The following is a 23,988-nucleotide window of genomic DNA, read 5'->3' as shown; positions in this document are numbered from 1 at the left end:
TGTTTATTCTTATATTCTATAAATCACTTATAATGAACTATAGTCTTCCCTCTAATCTTATAGGGGGCTTCCCTGGTAGCCCAGTTGGTAAAGAATCTGCCTGTAATGCAAGAGACCCAGGTTCGATTCCTGGGTTGGGAAGATCCCCTGGAGAAGGGATTGGCAGCCCATTCCTGTATTCTTGCTTGGAGAATTCGATGGACAGAGGAGCCTGGCAGGCTATATAGTCCATGGGGTTGCAAAGAGTCGGGTACGACTGAGCGACTAACACACAGACACATTCACGCACTAATCTTATAATAATTATGTATCATATTATTAAATATTTAGGATTTGAGGCTTTATATGTCTTATTAAAGATTGGCTTTATTTTGCAGAGATAGAAGAATCCTGTTGCTATGTCATGGATTGAGTGAACCTGTTTTTTTCCCTTTGGGGATGTGTAGTTGACATTTTTTCAAGACCTTGCAATGTTGTTTGTAATTGAAGTATCATGCCAAAGGCATAGACAAAAGGACCTAAAATGTAACAGTGTTTTGTTTGTTTGCTTTTTTCTAACAAGAGAAATAATTCTAGGTTGTGTTCAGAGGAGAGGATTTTGTAAGTGTAACCTTTTCTTTATTTCGATTCTTAAAAAATTTTATTTTTTATTGATTGAGTGATTGGAGTATAGTTGCTTTATAATGCTGTGTTAGTGCCTACTGTACAGCAAAGTGAACCAACCATATGTATGTAAATGTATGTATATCTTCTTTCTTGGATTCCCTTCCCATTTAGGTCACCACCATTTTGATTCTTTACACTGTTGACAGCTTGAAGGCAAAGAGGAAGCTAGAGCCTTAACAGGGTTGGGCCTTGTGGGATTAGGGGTGTTGACCAGATTGGGCACATTCCTTTGGTGGTACTCAGGCTGCCCACTTGCTTTGGTTATAATTAGAGGTATCGCTGTTAATAGTTGACTTACGTCTAGCTCTGAGTAACTTAAAGGTCTTCTGAGTAATTTTAATTACTTCTTTAAAGTAGTTCTTATGCCCAGATTGTATTTTGAGAGAACTGAATAATCTTTTCTTCGTGGAATTTTCATTGACTCTCAGTTGTTTACTATTGTAGTAGTATAGCCCCCATGAGGACTGGTTCAAGAATTAGGAGGCAGTTTGGAAAAATAAGCTCCTTCTGTTGCACTGATGGAGCTCTTACTGTGTTCAGAGAGCTTTATATACACATTGTCTCATGTGTTGTATACTGTGAGGGAGAAGTTATCCTATTTTATAGGTGGTAAGGTCACACTACTTATAAGAGGAGGAACCGGAATGCAAACCCAGTTCTGTCTGACTTCACATTCAAAGCCCACTGTCTAAGGGCTCTACTTCCTCCCTGCGGTAGCAGAAGATATGCCATGCAAGTGGGATGGCAGCTTAGTGTAGTTTTCAGTGTAAAAGGTTATGATGTGTCTTCACATATTCATCCTTAGAAATTAGTGTGAGTTACCTATTACTCTAACTAACCCTTCTGAAACTTGTTTATCACTAGTTAGCCATTCAGTAATCATTTAAGTGTTACCGTGTGCTAGACCGAGGAGCTTATGTCAGTCAGTCTAGAAATAAACCTGCTTCTAAGGAACCTTTGCAGACTGTAAATCGTATTTGCTTTTGAGTTAAGCGAGGGTGGGCAGAAAGTCAATCCTTGCTGAATTTCAGCTCGGTTTTTGCTTCAAGTTTGTGCCCAAGGTTGATTTTATATAATTGTCCCACCTCTGAGTCTCAGGTTAAGAAAATAAACATCCTGGCTAAACATTAAAAAAAATTGTTCATGAAGTTTGTTGTTCTTGTTCATCCACTAAGTCATGTCTGACTCTTTGTGATCCCATGGACTGTAGCAAGCCAGGCTCCTCTGTCCAGTGCTATCTCCCAGAGTTTGCCCAAATTCATGTCCACTGAGTTAATGATGCTTTCTAACCCTTCTCTTCCTCTGACGTTCTCTTCTCCTTTTGCCTTCAATCTTTCCCAGCATTAGGATCTTTTCCAGTGAGTCAGATCTTTTCCAGTGAATTGGCTCTTTGCAACAGGTGGCCAAAGTATTGGAGCTTCATCTTCAGCAACAGTCCTACCAATGAGTATTCAGGGTTGATTTCCTTAGAATTGACTGGTTTGATCTCCTCTCAGTCCAAGGGACTCTCAAGAGTCTTTTCTCCAGCACCACAATTCAAAAGCATCAATTCAAATCAGCCTTTTTTATGAAATGCACAAATGCACTTGAGGCTTAGATGATATCTCAGAATCTAGCTAAGGAGAGTTAGCTCAAAACTGTGCAGAAGGAGCATCTCTACTGCCCAGTTCCTACGACTTTGTGTGTGAGATGCCTGCAGGAAACAGCAGTATTCAGAGCTTTCCCAAGCTGTCAGGCGCCTCTGTCAACACGTCTGATGTAACGTGAGAAAGAATGATTATTTATGTTGTTGTTCTGGATAAATAGGTCCCTTTCCTACTCATGCCTAGCAATGTCACTACCTCTTTTTGATAATGTGAATATTCGTGCTCTTGCTTAAAATTCCTTTTTAAAAAATTTATTTTATTTTACTTTTGGCCATGGCGTGTGGCTTGTGGATCTTAGTTCCCCAATCAGGGTTTGAATGTGGGCCCTTGGCAGTGAGAGCACAGAGTTCTAACCACTGGACTGCCAGGGAATTCCTTTAAAATTCTTTTTAAAATTTTTGTTATTATTTAAAATTTTTTTGAATTTATACTTTTTATTTGAAGGGTAATTGCTTTACAGAATTGTTATTTTCTGTCAAACGTTGACGTGAATCAGTCACAGGGATGCATGTGCTCCCCTCCCTTCTCACCCCTCTAGGTGGTCACAGAGCCCCTGTTTGAGTTCCCTGAGTCACACAGAAAATTTCATTAGCTGTCTGTTTTACATATGGTAATGTAAGTTAATTAAAAAAATCAGCAGTACATGGACTAAAGACCCAATAGGTTTATGGGATTTATATGAGAAGAACAGTAGTTCTGTACTTCTCCTTTAACTCCCATAATTCTTTTAGCTCTTGTTATCTTAGTTATTTATTTATTTCAGTTATTTTAAAATATCTTGCTTGCATTCTTGATATATGTATATATATTCTTGATATATATATATATGTTTTTTTTTTTTCCAGCCAGTCTTACACATAGATTGACTGGGTACCCTGCGGTATGAGAACTTAAAAAGTGTTCATTTATTCAACACAAGTCTGTAATAAAGTACGTATTTTGAGCAAAATAGAGTCTTTTCTCTAATGGAGCTAGTAGAAGAACTGGATTTAAATAAAAATAAATGAAGACAAATTGTAATAAGAAGAAAAAAGATTATAATAAGGAAGTGGAACGGAAGTAATTAAATTTAGCCACAGTATGATTGGAACAGCAAATAGTAAAGTCAGAGGTTCTGAGGTGGAAATGTTCTTTTCTCTATAGTTGGACATTGATTGAGATTTCTTAAGTTTTTTTCTTCTTAAGAATATTGAGATAAATATCTTTATGATCATGTAATTTAGAGAGATCAATAAAAGGTGTACTAAGGCTCTTGGTAGATTTGCCAAATTGCATTCTTATAAAGCCATGCCATTTATACTTGCCTCGTTCATTCATTAATTCATTCACCCAGCAAAGATTTATTGATTGTCTTTTATATGCCAGACCTTGTTCAAGGTGCTGGGAAAACAACGAGCTAAAGAAAACCATTATTCTTACGGAATTTCTATTCTAGGTAGGTGAGTTGAAGAGTGGGGAAGATGATATTAAAACATGTACCATGCTTTCATAATAGATAAACACATACCAAGTGTTATAGTGGAGTGGTTGATGTTGTTGTGGGTTGATGTATTATGTAAGGTAGTCTTGGAAAGCCTCTCTCAGTGACTTACAGAGCAGAAGTGTGGAGGAGTAAGTCTTGTGGGCATTTGAGGAAGGGGCATTTAAAGGCAGTACTCTCTCATGTACAATTCTGTTTTCTATATTTAAAAATAGCAGGGAGACACTTTGGTGGAGCTTGGTGAGCAGGTGAAAAATGCTGGGTGTCTCAGAGGTGTTCTGGGGTACAGTTTTGCAAGGTAAAACTTATAAAATGAGCTTTGTACCATTGTAAGAACTTCAAAAATTTTGAATATTGAGCAAAGTTGAACCAATTTTATGGAAAATATATATACTCACCACCTCGATTTTACCATGAAAATTTTTACTATATTTGCTTTATTTTGTCTCTACCTATAGATTTTATTGGGTGCATTTCAAAGTAAATTGCAAAATCAGCATAGTTTCCCCTAACTACTTTTGCATGGCTTATCAGTAACTAAAGTTGAATATTTGATTAGTTTTTAATGTAAAATTTACCCACAGTTAAATATACAAATCTTAATATGTAAGCTTCCTGAGCTTTGATAAGTACATGGCAGCCCAAATCTGTGTCAAGATATAGATCATAATTATCATTCAAGAAATTTCCCTCATGGCTATTCTCAATTTTTCCTCCATCCCATTTGTGAAACAGCCACTATAAGATAACAGCCTCACTATTGTTATCTTATTTTCCACTGTAGATTAGTTTTGCCTGTTTCAGTTATGGCACTCAGGCTTAGTTGCTCTGTGGCATGTGGAATCCTCCCAGACCAGGAATCAAACCCATGTCCCTTGTATTCGCAGATGAATTCCTATCCACTGCACCACCATGGAAGTCCTCTCATCCTCTTTTGAAGTGCTTAATATCTTAAACAGATCTTGAAAATGTATTCATTACAGTACCTAAAAGATGAGAATTGTATGAAACAGTGTATTTGAGGTTCAATAAGTTAAGACTTATTAGGGAAAACCCCTAGACCATTCAGGTATGACCTAAATCAAATCCCTTATGATTATACAGTGGAAGTGACAAATAGATTCAAGGGATTAGATCTGATAGAGTGCCTGAAGAACTATGGACGAAGGTTCGTAACATTGTAGAAGGCAGTGATCAAAACCATCCCCAAGAAGACGAAATGCAGAAAAGCAAATGGTGGTCTGAGGAGTCCTTAAAAGTAGCTGAGAAAAGAAGAGAAGTGAAAGGCAAAGGAGAAAAGGAAAGATATCTCCACCTGAATGCAGAGTTCTAAAGAATAGCAGGAGAGATAAGAAAACCTTCCTAAGTGGTCATTGCAAACACACAGAGGAAAACAATAGACTGGGATAGACTAGAGATCTCTTCAAGAAAATTAGAGATACCAAGGGATCATTTCATGCAGAGATGGGCACAATAAAGGACAGAAACAGTATGAACCTAACAGAAGCAGAAGATATTAAGAAATGGTGGCAAGAATACACAGAAGAACTGTACAAAAACGATCTTCATGACCCAGATAACCATAATGGTGTGATCACTCACCTAGAGCCAGACATCCTGGAATGCGAAGTCAAGTGGGCCTTAGGAAGGATCACTATGAGCAAAGCTAGTGAAGGTGATGGAATTCCAGCTGAGCTATTTCAAATCCTAAAAGATGATGCTGTGAAAGTGCTGCACTCACTATGCCAGCAAATTTGAAAAACTCAGCAGCGGCCACAGGACTGGAAAAGGTCACTTTTCATTCCAATCCTAAAGAAAGGCAGTGCCAAAGAATGTTTAAGCTACTGCACAATTGCACTTGTCTCACATGCTAGGAGAGTAATGCTCAAAATTCTCCAAGTGAGGCTTCAGCAGTGTGTGAACCGAGAACTTCCAGATGTTCAAGCTGGATTTAGAAAAGGCAGAACCACCAGAGATCAAATTGCCAACATCCGGTGGATCATCAAAATAGCAAGAGAATTCCAGAAAAACATCTACTTCTGCTTTATTGGCTATGCCAAAGCCTTTGATTGTGTGGATCACAATAAACTGTGCAAAATTGTTAAAGAGATGGGAATACCAGACCACCTTACCTGCCTCCTGAAAAATCTGTATGCAGGTCAAGAAGCAACAGTTAGGACTGGACATGGAACAATAGACTGGTTCAAAATTGGGAAAGGAATACATCAAGGCTGTATATTGTCACCCTGCTTATTTAACTCATGTGCAGAGTATATCATGGGAAATGCTGGACTGAATGAAGCACAAGCTGGAATCAAGATTGTGGGGAGGAATATCAATAACTTCACATATGCAGGTGACACTACCCTTATGGCAGAAAGTGAAGAGGAACTAAAGCATCTTTTGATGAAAGGGAGAGAGGAGAGTGGAAAAGCTGGCTTAAAACTCAACATTCAGAAAACTAAGATCATGGCATCTGGTCCCATCACTTCATGGCAAATAGATGGGGAATGGTGACAGACTTTATTTTCTTGGGCTCCAAAATCGCTGCAGATGGTTACTGAAGCCATGAAATTAAAAGATGTTTGCTCTTTGGAAGAAAAGCTATGGGGGAAAAAAAAAAAGCTCTGACCAGCCTGGACAGCATATTAAAAAGCAGAGACTTGACTTTACCAACAAAGGTCTGTCTAGTCAAAGCTATGGTTTTCCCACTAAACATGTATGGATGTGAGAGTTGGACCATAAAGGAAGCTGAGTGCTGAAGAATTGATGCTTTTGACCTGTGGTGTTAAGAGAAGACTTTTGAGTCCCTTGGACTGCAAGGAGATCCAGCCAGTCCATCCTAAAGGAAGTCAGTCCTGCATATTCATTGGGAGGACTGATGCTGAAGCTGAAACTCCAGTACTTTAGTCACCTGATGGGAAGAGCTGACTCACTGGAAAAGACCCTGATCCTGGGAAAGACTGAAGGCAGCAGGAGAAGGGGACAACAGAGGATGAGACGCTTGAATGGCATCACTGACTCGATGGACACGAGTTTGAGCAAGCTCTGGGAGTTGGTGATGGACAGGGAAGCGTGGCCTCCTGCAGTCCGCGGGTTCGCAAAAAGTCGGACACGACTGAGCGACTGAACTGAAGTTGAGATTCGGAGTTTTGTTGGATGTGCTGCAAAGAAGCAACACTAGGTGTCACTAACACATTGTGCTAAGTAAAGTCCAGGCGTTCTCTTGAAAGAAAATATTTTCCCTAAAGCTTTTAGTGTGGCTTTTACACTTTTTGTCTTGCCTTTACACTGAAAACTTCAGAGAAAACCTGCAAGGACATACTTGAGGTGAATACCAATTAGCTTATTATTTGTTAGAAGATGGGTGCCAACTTTGCCATGTCAAGATTGCTAGCCAGGAAACAATTTTTATGGGTTTCATTTGGGAACAATATAAAGTCAGTGATTTGGGTAACTGGCAAGCGGAGAAAGTTTGAATATGGACCCAAATAAAAAAAATTGCCTTTGTTGAGAGTAGGGCCTTATTTTGTTTGGTTCAGTCTCTTATTACTGGAAAGAGAAGTAATGGATGGCTCTTTAGTCACTTGGCAATGGACGATCTTCGGGTGTCACAGAGTGAATAAAAGCAGAAATGAAGAATAATATTGAAATAACTTGTGGAATTCTGCCAGGCTCCTGTGTCCATGGGATTTCCCAGGCAAGAATACTGGAGTGGGTTGCTCTTTCCTACTCCAGGGGATCTTCCCGATCCAGGCGTTGAACCCAGGTCTCCTGCGTTGCAGGCAGATTCTTTACCATCTGAGCCACCAGGGAAGCCCTAATAAAAGCAGAAATGAAGAATAATATTGAAGTAGCTTGTGGAATTCATTAAGATTAGTAGAGGAAAATATTTTCTGTGGAGCATGTTTCCTAAGATATTACTTTAAACAAGTCTGTATCTAAAGTTTAGTCTTCCCAGTGCTTAAATAGTGGCTTTCTCTGACTTTTGTTGATTTGAAAAATGAGTTCGAAATTTTTTATTGTAAATTGGAATCTCTTGTTTGAAATATTTTTGATATTTTTCCACTCCACGATGGAAGATCCTCTTTGGACACAAGCTGACCAGTGAGGGTGTGGAAGGCAGCTGTTTTTCTTACGCATCTCACTGAGTGTGTTAAATACCGTAAAGTGCACACGTCGTCAGTGAGCAGACTGAGTTTTTGATGTGTGTATAACTCTCTGGGCACTGCTCAGATTAAGACACAGGCCATTTCCAGCGACTCAGGAGTCCTTCATGCCACCTGCCTGTCAATACTGCCCTCCTTGTACCTCCAAGTAACTGCTATTCTGACTTCTATCACCAGAGATTAGTGTTTTCTATTCTTGAACTTAAAAAAAACAGGACGTGTGTGTGGGGGTGGTCAGAGATAATCCAGTCTATTCTTTTGTGTCTGGCTTCTTTCTCTCAACAGTGTGACTATGAGATTCTTTCATGTTATTAAATGTAGCAGTGATTTGTTCTTAATTTTGCTGTATACTATTTTTAGTGTCCAACTCTTTGCAACCCCATGGAAAGGCACTTTTGTCCGTGGAATTCTCCAGACAAGATTACTGGATTGGGTTGCTCTTGCCGTCTCCAGGGGATCTTCCTGACCCAAAGATCGAACCTGAGTCTCCTGCGTTGCAGGCAGATTCTTTACCATCTGAGCCACCAAGGAAGCCCTTCCATTATACAACTGATTAACATTTTTTTGGTTCCACTTTTTGAATGTTATGGATAAAGCTACTCTGGTGTTCTTGTGTGTGTTCCTTGGTGGATATATGCTGCATCCATTTTTCTGGAATGTAGACCTAGGAGTGGATTTGCTGTGTCGAAGTGAAAGTGTACGTTTAACATCAGTAGATATTGCCAATCAGTTTTCCGACCTGGTTTTACCCGTAGGTACTCCCACCGGCAATTTACGAAAGTTTCACATGCTGCACATTCTCATTCGCTCTTGGTATTGTCAGTCTTTCGAACTTTAACCATTCCTGTGTATATGGGTTGGTATCTTATTGTGGTTTTAAAGATGCTTTTATTTTGCAATAATTTAACTTTCAGAAAATTTTGTACTAGTATAAGGGACCCCTGTTACTCATTACCCAGATTTACCAGTGAAGGATATTTTACTTTTTCTTTATCATTCTCTCAATTTTTTCTGTGTGTGCAGATTTTTTTCTGAACCATTTATCAGTAGGAGAATTTATGCCCCCCTTCCATAAATAATTCTGTATATATTTTCTGGGAACAAGCACATTATCTTTTTTTTTTTTTTTTTTTACCAACTGATTATCGATTTATTAAAAAGATTGATTTAGGCATCGGCAATGGTGACTTCCACCTCGACTCCTGGCTCAATACTGATGGAATTGATCTGCTTGACAATTTCAGAGGGGCTGTGCAGGTCAATGAGTCGCTTGTGGATCCTCATTTGGAATCGATCCCAAGTCTTAGAACCTTCACCACAAGGAGTTTTCCTTGTAGTTATTCTCAGAGTCTTGGTAGGCATCCAAACTGGTCCTTTCACTTTGAGATTCTTTTCCTTCGCGCCTCTGATCAAGTCAGCACACACCTTCTCCAGAGACTTCACGTTGCGGCTGGTGAGGGTGATCCTAATCCGGTGAATGGCCACCTCTGGCTCCACGGGAGTCTTGCCGGTGTCTTTAAAGGCCATGGCTGCGGCGCGGCTTCCTGACCGACTTGTTCCTCGGCGAGAGCGAACAGCGGTGAGTCAGGAACAAGAGCGGGCGGCACTGCAGCGGCGACCACGTCTTCCTCAAAGAGCCACATTATCTTTTATAACCATAGCACTGTTATCAAAACCACCACCTTTAAATTTGATACAAATAATAATCCGGTCCCTTTTCTGATTTCATCATTTATCCTATTAGTCTTCCTTATAGGTTTTCTTATATTTTCACTTTCTTAATGTTGTCTTTTGGTGAAGGAAATCCAGATCAAATTTTAAGTGGTTTACTGTATTCTTAATGCTTTTTGTATCCTTGTTTATTCTTAGGCTGTGAAAATATTGTTATGTTTTCTGCTAGAAGATTGCTATTATCGTTAGATTATAATCCTTTTGAAATTTTTGGTATATGGTTTGACACAGGGATCAAGGCTGTTTTGAATTGAAAAAAATAAAAAATGTTATTGATTTAGCACCATTTCCTGAAAGGACTGACTTCCCAGGTGGCTCAGTGGTAAAGAATTCACCTGCCAATGCAGGAGACTCAGGAGACATAGGTTCAGTTCCTGGGTCGGGAAGATCCCCTGGAGGAGGAAAGGGCAACCCACTGCAGTATTCTTGCTTGGAAAATCCCATGGACAGAGGAGCCTGGTGGGCTACAGTCAGTGAGGTACAAAGAGTTGGACATGGCTGAGCACGCATGAACTCAGCACTCCTGAAAGGACCATTCTTTGCCCACCAAATATGAGTATGTAATTTTGACCATGTCTATGTTTTTGCTTTTGCTTTTTTAGTCTATTTTCAAATTGATTTTAAGAACCTTCGAATTTTGAAAAAATTATAGACTTACGGGAAATTGCAGAATATTAGAGTCCTGGGTGCATTTCCCTCAATTTCTCCCAGAGGTGACATATAAATTATAGTACCATATCAAAACCAGGAAATAAAAATTTACAATGATTTAAAATTTTTTTTATTGTTTGTCTTTTCCAGTTTTATTTAGATATAATTGACCTACTACACTGATCTTTAACACCATGTATTATGGTCATTTTGCCTGTTTTGAACGTTATGTTGATGGATTCATAGTATGTGAACTCAGTCAGATTTTCAGAGTTCAGATTTTCATCTACAGACACAATGACTAATCCTGAGACTAAGTCCCTTTTTTTTTTTTTCAGTTTCCCATATTTGAATATTCTTCACCTTGGCCTGGGGATTATTTGCGGCTAGACAGATTCATTGATCTCACGGTTTTCTCTTATGCCTTTGCTTTTAATCGTCTCTCTTTCCTTTTTTTAAAATTCATTTAAGTAGATTTATTATTGTATTTATTTATTTATGATCGTTCTGGGTCTTTGTTGCTATGCGGACTTTTCTCTAGTTGCAGCAACCGAGGCTGCTCTCTAGTTGCGGTGCATGGGCTCAGAAGTTGCGGCTCTGGGGCTCTAGAGCGCAGGCTCAGGATCAGGGATTGAACCTGTGTCTCCTGCATTGGCAGATGGATTCTTTACCACTGTCTTCTTTCTTTATGTATGTGTTTCTGGTTTAAAAAGTACTGGTCATCTTGATGTGAACTATCAGAAGTGATAACAGAATTAATAAATGATTGTTTTAAAAGGCTGATACTTTTTAAAATAAGAAATTAATTAAAATGATAACACATAAAAGTATGAAAATACAAGTTATATATATTTGTGACTCATTCTTGCCATTATTGGCATCTTGGAGCAGGTGACTCTTTCTTATGGGAGATTGTTCTGTACATTGTAGCATACATAGTCACATCTGTGGCCTCTGTCTACTAAATGCCCAAACCAGCTCCCTTAATTATGACATTAAAAATGTCTCCAGTCATTGTCAAATGTCCTCTGGTTGAGAACCACAACTTCAGAGAAAGTTTTGGTCAAAACTACTGGCTTAGATACATACAATTTGATGGGAAAAGTTGTTGAGTGTAGTTAAGAATACGAAAGATTTATTGTACATGTATACGTGTACACACACACACACACTTTAGTGAGAATTGCTTTAAAATGGAACTGAAATATCTGTATTTTTAAATACTAAAATTATTAAAGTGCTATCCATTATATGCCTGTTCTTTCCCTTAATATTCATTCAGGTTGATTGGTAGTAATCAACTGTGTTCTCATTTTTTTTTTGGATGGGAAGGGTGAGATAATAGGAAATAATAGGTTTCTGGGGACTTTCTTATTGGCTATACCAGGCGGCATGTGGGATCTGGTTCCCTGATGGGGACCAAACCCGCACCCCACGCAGTGGAAGCGTGTTGTCTCAACAACCAGACCACCAGAGAATTCCCCTCTGAGGCTTTAAAAAGGGAGTGAACTAGTATTTCTATCTTCTAAATTTTGTTCATAATCAGTTTAATGTTTGAATTTTGAACATAGGCCCAAAGGAATGAAGTGAAGAGTTTCTGATTTTATAATTTTTAATTCAGTTTTCCTATGTGTTTCAGTATTTTCTGGAAATCTTGGTTTTACATTAGCAGTTGGGAAAATTCTTTTTAAGTGTCTCTAGAAGGATTGGCGGAGCCTGGTGGGCTGCCATCTACCGGGTCGCACAGAGTCGGACACGACTGAAGCGACTTAGCAGCAGCAGCAGAACTATGACCAGGTTTTCATGGTCTATATCTCTGGTGCCAGGTACATTGTCTGGTAGGATATGTATGTGTGTGTATTCACATATATATTTACATATGTATGTGCACATATATATATGCACATGTTTATATGAGTATATATGTTAATAAATGTGTTTCAAGATTTCAGCCTTTTGCTGGATATTCTGAGTGTGCTAGAGAGTCAGTATCAGAAAGAATCAAAGTCAATTTTGTAATCTTTTGCTGTTTCCTTTCATTCCATTTCCGTTCCCAGTCTATCCCCTTTTCCTAAAATCTCTTTTTAAAAAAATTCGTTAGCAGAACTCTCATTTTTCCCTTCAGCCACACTGGAACTTCAGGTCTGTGCCACATATCAGGATGTATAAATGTAGCTGAGGGCTGAGCCCTGCCTCGAGGAGATTGTGTTTTGCTTGTGCGCGATGTCACTACATAATTGCAGTCTGTGTCTGTGCTTCCCAAATGGGAGTGATTTTGCCCCCAAGGAAGCATTTGTCTTGTTTGCAGACATTTTTTATTGTCATCATTAGGAGTTGCTACTGGCATCTAGTGAGTAAAAGCCAGAAATGCTGTTAAACATCCTACCGTGTACTGGAAAACCTCCCACAACAAAAATTGTTGAGTCCAAAATGTCAGCAGTACTGAGTCTGTGAGATTCATGTCACGATGGGGTTTGAACAGAGTGCAGTAGAGCCCTGAGCAGTGTTGGGGTGCTTTGGGGAAATTTGACGCTTGTGCTGCATAGTGAAATTTCATAATATAAATAGTAACAACTATTAAATCAGAATGTACCACACATATTATTTTAGGCACATTACCCTTTATTGTCTTATTACCCTATCAATTTAACTAGTTACTGTTATCCCCAGTTTACAGAGAAAAAAAATTGAAGTTCGTGTTTAACCAGCTCAGCTTCTTTGATAGATACCTTAAAGAAAAAAGAAAAAGTATTTTTCAGAGCAGTTTCAGGTTCATAGCCAAATTGAGCTGAACGTACAGAGTTCCCACATCCTCTTGCCCCCACAAACACATAGCCTCCCTATTAATCAGCATTGCACATCAGAGTGGTGCCATGTTTGAATTGATGAACCTATGCTGACCCCACATTATCGTTCAGAGTCCATGGTTTACATTAGGTTTGCTTTCAGTGTTGCACATGCTGTGGATTTTGACAGATGTGTAATGACATGTCCCCACCATTACAGTATCACACAGGATAGTCTCACTGCCCTGAATGCCCTCTGTGCTCTGCCTGTGCTCTGATGTAAAAATCTCGTGTGCTCCCTCCTCTGGCAACCACTGGTCTTTTTACTGTCCATGTAGTTTTGCCTTTTCCAGGATGTCACATACTTGAAATCATACAGTATGTAGCCATTTCAGATCAGCTTCTTTCACTTAGTAATATGCAGTTACGTTTCCCTCACATCTTTTCATGGCTTGATAGCACATTTGTTTCTAGTGCTGGATGATATTCCACTGTCTGGAGGTACCACGGTTTCTCTATGACATATACCTTTAAAAATTACCACAAAATGTACAAATGTCAAGTCTGTAGTTTGAAGACTATGTGTGTGTTTTATGTATGTTTATGTAAGTGTGTATGTATGTGTGTTCACATGCAAATAAATGAAACTACCATTGAGAACAAAATGTAGAACATTCTTCTTACTCAGAAAGCTCCCCGGACAGCATTAACCCCAAGGCAGTCACTGTTCTGACTGTAGACTGGCTCTGCCTCATTGAGCTCTGTGTAAGTAGAGGCACACAGCATGTCCTGTTACACTTTGTGTCTGTCTTTTGCACTGTGTCTTTTTAAAAATTCATCCGTGTTGTTACATTTTGTAGTAGCTTGTATTTTTTATTTTTTTCATGACTGTATTTCATTCTGTGGATTGAATATACTACAGTTTCTTCAACTATTCTTCTTTTGATGGGCATTTGTGTTTCTGGTTTTTGGCTATAGTGAATAAAGCTCCTATGAACATCATTGTAGATCTGTGAATAATACTCTGTTTTTGAGTATCTACCTAGGAGTAGAATTGCTGGGTTATAGGTTAGGCATGTATTTAACTTTATTAGAAATTTCCTGGAGTTTTCCAAAGAGCCTGTGCCATTATACACTTAACATCTGCAATATCTAAGAATTCTAGTGGCTCCATTTCCTGTATCTTTTGGCACTGTAAGTTATTTTTTATCATCCTGTCAATCTTACAAGTTTGTATGATACCTATTTTACAGAAGAAAAACCTTAGCCTTCTCTTTGATATAATCAGTTTCTCTTTGGTTAGATATCTGCTGCAAAACTATCTTCAATCCACAGATTATATCAGGGTAGGTTTACAATGCCAATAAAATATGACAAGCTCAGTCTTTTAAAAGTGGAAAAAGGCTATAAGCCAAAATTGGCTTATCTGTAGCACCATTTTCTCTCTTTCCTTTTCAATTGGACATGTACTCAGCATGAAATAAAATAACGAGTTAAGGGGAATCCAGTTTGTGTGTCTGAGTGATTATGAAGTGTTTATGACAGCTCCTAGGCTGACACGCTCTGTAATGGTGTTACATTGACTTCTGAACACCTTCCAGTCTGCCTCCAGGCGTGTGTGTCTGTGTAGTCTGAGTGGTTTTACATTAACATCCACCCGGGGTAAGATCTTTTGACTACAGAAGTGTTACTTGCAAATGGAAGATACCATTAGGGCCGCTTCAAAGCTCCGCGATGGTATTTGGACTGGTGGTGCTGAAGTAATGGCTGGGGTTTTGAAGTGTAATGTCTAAATCTGCGTTGCATAACTGGAGGAACGTGTGAGTTTAAACTGCTTTTCTTTGATCTTCCTTTCAAAAATCAGGATAAAGGGGAAAGGTTAAAGTTTCCTTAAGATACTCCTCTGTGTGTGTGTAAAAAAAATTTGGAAGTATGAAAATATGATTACAAGTTCCATTCATTATTTATGTTCTGCGGTTTTCATATTGTTCTTGAAACTCACTTCCTTCTTGCCTCAAGTTTTGTATTTTGAATTTAGTGTTAAGACCAAAATACAGACTTGGTTGCTGTCTGCTTTATGTGGTTAGCGAATATCTGTTCTATAAGTTGTTAGTCCTCACAAATATGCGTTTTAGGTGGTTTTTGTGGTTTGCATTTTTTTCTTGATGGCATGCAGAGTAGGTTACAAAGATACTGACACTCTGACATTAACTGAATCATTTGTGGTTAGCTAGGCAAAAAATAAAACAAAAAACTTGTCCCCTATTTCCTCCTACTTTTAGGAGCTTTCAAAAGAATTACTTTTTTTTTTACCATTAGGAATAGTTTGCTCAAAGTGTGCTATCTTAAGTTTTTTAAACTGTTGGAGAAGAGTTGTACCACATAAAATGACCGCCTGGCAGTATCTTGTTTGAGGGAAGGAAAAAAAAAAACAACTCGAGTTTAAAAACTGTTTTTGAATACAGTGTTAACAGGAGCTTCTGATGCCCCTTTAATCTGGACAAGTTTTCCTTTGTTTCCTTATGTCTAAAATGAAAACATACCATCAGAGTGGAGAGAGCTTGCTTTGTACTTGTGATTGGCACTCATGTAGCTAGGTGCTGTCCTTCTGTTGCTTAGGACCCAATATGTTAGTGTAAGGTGACACTTCCATCTCCTACCCCTGTCTCTTGTTGTATGTTTTTACTTTTACCCTTTTTCTCTAACTAAAGAAATGTGTGTGTGTGTATGTATTTACCTTTCCTCCTCAATTAAAAAAATTATTGTTGTTACTCTGTAAGTTAAAAAGGCTATTGGGAATTCCCTGGCTGTCCAGTGGGTAGGACTGTGTGCGTCTGTTGCAGGGGGCATGAGTTTGATCCCTGATCCCTGAAGGGGCATGGCTTGACCAAAAAAAAAAAAAGAGAGAAAACACACAACAACAATGCAAAAACTGTCATGAACCAATCTTCATTTTAAAGAACTTCATAAGTTCAGTTGTGCTGTATGTATGTGAGAGAACTAGCAGAGTGATAACTTATATACTTGTTTATTTAAATAGACCAAGTAAGGGCCTTTTGTTGCCTGAGGAACTGAATTCTTTAGTGTAAGACCTGATTGCCTCTTCATTCCTCCTTTCTCTCTGTATATTTTTACCTTTAGACTTTGCAAGACCTAGAGGGTTGTTAATGGCAACTGGAGACCTAGTTCCCATTAGCTGGCTAAGGGGCCATGCTGAAGACCTTTCTCTCTATATTTTTACCTTTTATCTCCCCCCACCCTTTTTTTTTGTGTGTGAGGGGCTGGGAGGGTATCAGAGAAGTTTAAAATTTATTTGTGGAATCTCCACATTTTCCATATATATTGAGATAAACATTAATAGACTATTTTCAAAGCAGTTTTAGGTTTACATAAAAGTTGAGGAGAAAGTACAGAGAATTCCCATGTATCCCTCAAACATAACTGCCTCCCTGCCCTGTTTTCCCCTGTTAACATCTTGTATTAATAATGGCAACGCCTGGCTTACAAGATCTTAGTTCCCAGACCAGGAGTTGAACCTGGACCCATAGCAGTGAAAGTGTGGAGTCCTAATCACTGAACCACCAGGGAATTCCCGAGGTACTTTTTTTAAAATTAGTGAACCAATATTGACACTTAATTAACTTAAGTCCATAGTTTACATTTTTCTCCTTAGTGAAAAAATTCTGTTTGGTATTACTTTTAACTCTAAGACTGATGAAGCAATATTTACTTATTAAGGACTTCATTTCAGTTGTGTCTATATGGCTGCTATACGTGAGACAATTAGAAAAGATTGATGTCTACATTTGTTTATTTAAGTGGGCTGTTTTTACATCATTCTTGGTAAGAAACCCTGTTGCAGGTAAAAACTTCACATGAACACGGAACGGTTGGAATGAGTGTGGGATGTTCGCCAGGTGGAGTGGCCCTTGATCTTGAGCAGGAGTGTGAAGACCAGTGTGATGAAATGTGCTGCCCAGAGGACGTGCTGCTTGTCTCTTAGGCATTGGTCCTTCTCTTGAGAGCTGGAAAGCTTAGGAAGTGTTATACCAGTGGGTTCAAGAATGAGTTGTACCTAAATGTATTTCATGATATGGTATAGCAAATTTCCAGATATTAAATATTAACATGTTTTGAAAACAAGGGGGCAAAGGCAAATTATGCTAAGTACCATTAAGAGTGAATGATGAGGCCAATATAGACCTAGTCAGTTATTTATCAGTTCATTCATTCAACCAGTATCTTTTTTTAAAATATTTATTTTTGGGTGGGTGGGTCTTAGTTGGGGTGTGCGGGCAAGTGTGTGGGCTCTGTAGTTGTGGCTGGTGGGCTGTCAAGTTGTCACATGAGGGTTCACTTGCCCCTTGGCATGTGGAATCTTAGTTCCTTGACCAGGGATCAAGCCCCTGCCTCCCCTCCATTGGAACGTGGATTATTAACCACTGGACCACCAGGGAAGTTCTGAAAAGCATCTTCTTGATTTAACTCTCTCTTGTGTGCCAACTATGTGTTTTGCATAATTTATTTCAGTTAGTTCAGTTGCTCAGTCCTGTCCGACTCTGCGACCCCATGAATTGCAGCACGCCAGGCCTCTCTGTCCATCACCAACTCCTGGAGTTTACTCAGACTCATGTCCATTGAGTCGGTGATGGCATCCAACCATCTCATCCTCTGTCATCCGCTTCTCTTCCCGCCTTTAATCTTTCCCAACATCAGGGTCTTTTCAAATGAGTCAGTTCTTTGCATCAGGTGGCCAAAGTATTGGAGTCTCAGTTTCAATATTTTATTGATAAATAAAACATTTTATTAAGAACTATGAAATTTAGTACCATTACTTTGTTACATAGATGTGTTATTACACTTATTTTAAAGCCAAACTCAGATTTAGCCCACTTAAATAGTTTATAAACACAGTTCCAGCTTATTTTCTGCTGTACTAAACTTATGTTGGAATCCTCGATGTTGTTGATGTGGTCTTTGTAACTGATGGTCTCTCGTACTGGACTCACTTGGCATTGCTGCCATAGGCCATGATTTCAGAATAAGAATACAACTTCTGGGGTCCTACCTATTGGGGGCTTTTGAAAGTGCAAGTGTTAGTTGCTCAGTTTTGTCTGACCCTTTGTGACCCCATGGACTGTAGTCCACCAGGCTCCTCTGCCCATAGAATTCTCCAGTCAAGAATATTGGAGTGGGTTGCCATTCCCTTCTCCAGGATGCTTTTAACTCTTTTAGATTTTCTAGCTGGAACCAGAGGCAATGTTCGGAGAATTCAGATGTGAAAGATATTTTTGACTGGAAGTCAGGATGTACTTGAGATAAACACGAGCAATTCTATCTCTCATGTCTTTTATGTCTGATGCCTTGGCCTTTTAATTTATATTTCCAGTCTAAAATTGGTATAGTCATTTTGAAAAATAGGTAAATTAATGCCTCTATTTAAGTTTTTTAGAGATTGAAACTTGCTAAAGTGTTTATCAAAGAAAAAGACTACTAATCATTATCGTTTGTGTTTGAACTGCTTGAGTTATAGGGGGGAAGATACAGTAAATTTTTATGTTTCCTATCTTTAATAGGGACTGCATTTGCTTTGAGTGTTTGTGTGAATTTTTACAAATCAACATTTTTCCATTTCAAGGGCTATCACTTTATTATAACCCAGTCATTTTACCTTATATGGGGAGGAGAGCTTGCTTATTACTGGATTTGGAATTAAAGTGTGAATTCAATCATGGACCAAAAGCTCTAGTTTTTCCAGAGCTGCTAAAAAGAATCTCATTCATATTTTGTGCTGATTAGCATACATAATGCTGGGAATCAAGGGTCCTTCAGGACAGAACTCTTTATTTCATGTGCCCTGATAGAGGACCATTATACTAAAGGTTGTTTATTTAGATTGAGGCAGCATTGCTTTGCCAGAGAAGATTGATTTATGCCTTTCACTCACTGCTCCATAACAGAGCTAAATCCATAATTTTTAGAATCAAGCAACTGTATTGGGCCAGAGACTATCAGGCCATCCATGAAATAGTATAACTAAATTCCGATAAGCATGTGAAAAAGTGTTCAAGCACCTTCTTTGAAGAAAATGCAAATTAAAACCACAGTGAGAATCCCACTGAACATCCACGAGAGTGATACCAAGTGTTGGATGTGGAACAGGTAGAGAACTCTCTTACACTGGTAAGTTGTTCAGTTACTGTTTGATTAAAAATCTCCAAAATGTGCCCATATTCCTAGTACAAAAGCAGTTTCAGTAGTATGTACTCAAATAAAGATGTTCCCTAAATGCCATGTGCAAGAATATTCATAGCAGTATTCCTTATGATGTTACCATTTTAAAAATGGTAAAAACATGACACTCATACAACTGTAAAATGGACATGTGTCATAGATTTTATTTAACTTGTTAATGAGGTGTTAGGCAAGTTATCGCTGGTTCAAAGGAGAATCTGAAGAACGGTATAAGCAGTTAGGAATGCTGAAATGAACCTGTTAAGAAATGTGAACCTACCTCATATCCTGTTGGGACAAAAGTGTACTGCTTGGGATCTTCTTTATGAGTGGAATTCAGTTGCATCTCTGCTAGACAAAGTTCATTTGCATTTCTGTGGGCAAGCGTCAATTGCCTTCCTGTCAGTTTTCTACAACTTAAAGTATTGTAAGAGCCTGGTCAAGACAAAGGTGCAGGTTCTTACAGAATCAAATTACCCCAAAGGATCTACTGTACAATTCTTGATAATCCATCGAAAGAACACTTAGTAATCTTTTTACCCTTTGAAAGTTTGTGCAGTTTTTCCTGATATTTTATGAGTCCAAACTAGAAACAACTTAGACGTCCATCAGCCAGTGGTAGAATGGATAAACTGTAGTACTTTTATGCAATGGAAATCTGTGTAGCAACAAAAATAATCATATGCAACAATACAAATGAATTTCACAGGCATGTGATGTGTAAAAGAAGCCATTCACGAAAGAGTACATACTGTGTGTTTCCATTTAAATAAACTTGAACAAGAAAAACTTACGTGTTAGAAAAATCAAGATAGTGGTTATTGTAGTGACCCAAAGATGAAAAGAGCAGATAAAACCAAGGAGGGTCTTAGAATGCAGGAATGGAAAAACCAGACCCTTACTGTCTTTCTGTCCCGCATGTTGTAACTACTAACAGATTTCAGGTCTTCCTGAGCAGTATAACCTATCTCTCCTCCTATCCCATCAGTTCAGTTCAGTCGCTCAGTTGTGTCTGACTCTTTGTGACCCTGTGGACTGCAGCACGCCAGGCCTGCCTGTCCATCCCCAACTCCCAGAGTTTACTCAAACTCATGTCCATTGAGTCGGTGATGCCATCCAGCCATCTCATCCTCTGTTGTCCCCTTCTCCTCCTGCCTTCAGTCTTTCCCAGCATCAGGGTCTTTTTTCAGATGAGTCAGTTCTTTGCATCAGGTGGCCAAAGGATTGGAATTTCAGCTTCAGCCTTAGTCCTTCCAGTGATATTCAGGACTGATTTCCTTTAGGATGGACTGGTTTGATCTTGCTGTCCAAGGGACTCTCAAGAGTCTTCTCCAACACCACAGTTCAGAAGCATCAATTCTTTGGCGCTCAGCTTTCTTTATAGTCCAACTGTCACATCCATACATGACCACTGGAGAAACCATAACCTTGACTATAGGACCTTTGTTGGCAAAGTAATGTCTCTGCTTTTTAATATGTTCTCTAGGTTGGTCATAATTTTTCTTCCCAGGAGCAAGTGTCTGTTAATTTCATGGCTGCAGCCACCATCTGCAGTGATTTTGAAGCCCAACAAAATAAAGTCTGTCACTGTTTCCACTGTTTCCCCATCTATTTCCATGAAGTGATAGGACCGGATGCCATGATTTTAGTTTTCTGAATGTTGAGTTTAAAGCCAACTTTTTCACTCTCCTCTTTCACTTTCATCAAGAGGCTCTTTAGTTCTTTTTCACTTTCTGCCATAATGGGTAGGGAGAAGGTATTTGCCTTACTCTTCCCCCACCCAGTATATGTGCCTCATCCAATCAGCAAATGACCTGTAAGACCCCTATCCTACTCCTGGTCCCTTGGACCAAGGACCCCTGTTCAGGGTCGGTTCTCCCTTGAGCTGGCCTGCTGTTCTAACAGTGTCTCCTACTCTAATAAACTTCATTTCCCACTCATTCTGTCTCATATCTGGAAATTCTTTTCCAACCCGTGCCCGGACCACAAGAGTTATGGTTGTTGTTGCCTTGGGTACGTGACTGGGAATGGGTGTGGAGGGACCTTCCGAGTGTCCATAATGTTCTGTTTCTTGATGTCTGTGCTGGTAACAGATGTGTATTTACATTGCAAATTAATTAAGCTGTACATACACCTAAGATTTCTGTATTACTTCTGTGTCTGTTATCTTTCAGTAAAGTTTGCTAAGAAGAATCAATGGCACACTATAGTTCTCCATTTGCAGTGTCTCAGAGGGAAGCTGGGAGTGTAAATATGTACTCCTGTCCTGATTCTGTGTCATTGTAGAGTGTTATTATTATTATTATTGTTCTTTGTGTTTGATTGACTTTTCTATTTTGTAGTCAGATGTCTTTGAAAAGTCATCAGGATTTCAGAGGCAGGTTTGGTTCTGAGGGCTAGAAGACCTTCATGTGCTTTTAGGATTCTCTGAAAGCACTTACAAAGCTCCCCCACTACTTTACAGCCTTTTTTGTATGTGTGTGATTGTCTCGGCTGTTATAATTTCCTTTTGCCTTCGATTTGAGTTGTGAGATTCTAAACTTGTCCTCCCCTCCACCGCTTTTTGGTTTGGTATGTAATTTGCATATTTTCACCATGCGAAAGCTATTTTCTATGGTTGGAAAAGATTTTTTTCCAACAGTGTGAACAAATCATTCTTTGTTCTCCTTATTGTGCCTCCAAACTGGTACGTCCGGTTTATGCTCCAAACAACAAAAGTCTGTCATCAGAAATTAAAATGCCAGTAAGAACAAAGGCAGAGCCCATGAGGAGCTATTGGAGAGGTTTCCTCCCTATTTGCTCCTCTCCCCAAGTTACTGCAGTTGCCAGCAAGTTGGAACTTTGCTTGGTAAACGCCTTGCTGGTAGTTCTACCCTTGTATTTATTATTAGTGTTGGTTTAAAAGTGAACTTAGAGCCCCTGGTGATTCTGCCCAGGATCAGTTAAAATCCTCATCTCTGAGGATTTTATTCTTTGCTATTTTCAACGAGTTTTTTTTTTTTTTTTTTTTTTTAAGAAACCTAAAAATCAGTTTGAAAGGCTTAAAAAAATCAATTTGACACTCATTTATTTGAGAGCAATATTGCCAGTGAACATGTTGTATAAAATGATTAGAGGTAATTAAAGACGGCAGCCAAAGTGTAGCCTGTAAGACCATATCCATTTTCTCTGTGTCCTCCCTAAAATGTGCACATCTTATCTGTATACACATTATTAGCACTTTTTCTGTTCTGAAATTGTATTCCAGTGTAGAATTTGCCTATATTATTTGGAGGGTTCTCTCCTCCAAGTGTCATGCTTGACATTTGTGACTCTTTAGGAAACTTTAAATTTGTGACTCTAAAGGAAACTTTAGAATTCCGCTTCTAACAATTTTGATTTTAGCATGTTCATAAATTTCTGTCACTATTTAGTAAATAGTGATAGTGCTTTCCCCGCTTCCTTCCCTGATGTTTTAATGAAAGATTCTAGGACCTTAACTTAGACATAAGAAGGACGGGGTAATGAATATAGGGATGTATTTTGTAATCAGTCCTAATGTTTTTTCTTAACCTGTTGTTGTACATTTAAAGAGGGATTTAGAGTAAAAGCTTAGAATAGAATAAGGCATTTCGGTTTGTTTTAAAAGCTGTTATGCTCAAAAGCGTGGTATGTTCAGATTTCAAAATGTTTTTGTATATCAAAGTAAGCTCTTGGGTATTAAATCCAGTGATGATAAATGTTTATCATATTGTGAATGTGCCATGACAGGTTTGTTATATTCTTTATTATAATTTAGTATAGCAGCTCAGGTAAATATGTTTAGACTTTTTTTTTTAAACTTTAGAATTTTTTTTAAACTTTTTTTTTAAAGCTTTATTTGATAGAACCAAAAGCTAAATGCTAAACTTGTGGCATATGGAAATAATATTACAGATCAGTGGATTTTGTGTTAGAATACTGTGATTTGTTATAGGTATAATAAACCTTATTTGTGAGAAGTGGTTTTCATTACTCTGAATTATAACTTCAGTGCAATATCTACAGTATTGTTTTACAGTTTATTTTTCATTTCATTCTTGGTAGAAATAGTATATATATTGAAGAATACTATTTATCCATTGTCCACCAAGCAATTTATTTTCGAAAAGTAAATGGCTTGGCAGCTTTGGAGATAGCCAGTAATGTACTTATAATGTAATTGGACTGTATTAGTGATATACCATTCGGTGAAAGTGTTCTTAAAATCAAAGAGATGATGGTAATTTTTAGATTTCAGAGAATGTGTGATTATTTGATGGGGTGGGAGATTGGACAAAATGACCCTTTAAGGATTTTTCTAAATTTAAAATTCTGTTCTATAAGAATAAAATATAGATTTAAGAGCTGTAGTTATCTAATGGCCTTCATAGTTCATTTAGAAATTTAATGTTTACAGAGGAATTTGTAGAGAGGTAAACTCTTTTAGTTTGCTGTCCTGAGTTTGTAGCTTCTGTGTGTTTAATTGGTGGTAGGTGGTGCTGTTGTTGCATAGTTAGCGGGAAGAGTCTTGCGTTCCTCATAGCTTTTGCTTCCCGAGTGCTATAGAGGGATTTGCCACTGTGGTCAATAAATACATTTTAATTATTTTTGTATTCTAAATGAAT

At 38.4% G+C, this 23,988-nt stretch overlaps 2 protein-coding genes across 9 annotated transcripts in view; one reads left to right on the top strand and one right to left on the bottom strand.

The window, feature by feature from the left end:
* The window catches only part of BCAS3 (BCAS3 microtubule associated cell migration factor), a 579,738-nt gene that overhangs the window by 30,126 nt on the left and 525,624 nt on the right, over positions 1-23,988 (top strand). The gene's annotated exons all lie outside the window — the stretch shown is intronic.
* LOC122694314 (40S ribosomal protein S20-like) lies at positions 9,097-9,593 on the bottom strand. Its single transcript, XM_043902899.1, has one exon. It carries the CDS (start codon positions 9,486-9,488, stop codon positions 9,129-9,131), a length of 360 nt encoding a protein of 119 aa, XP_043758834.1. The 5' UTR covers positions 9,489-9,593; the 3' UTR covers positions 9,097-9,128.

This window comes from Cervus elaphus, chromosome 5 (assembly GCF_910594005.1).
Source record: "Cervus elaphus chromosome 5, mCerEla1.1, whole genome shotgun sequence".
In the NCBI taxonomy this organism is placed as follows: Eukaryota; Metazoa; Chordata; class Mammalia; order Artiodactyla; family Cervidae; genus Cervus; species Cervus elaphus.
The sequence above is the reverse complement of the archived record's forward strand: the minus strand, read 5'-3'. Positions and strand labels throughout refer to the sequence as shown.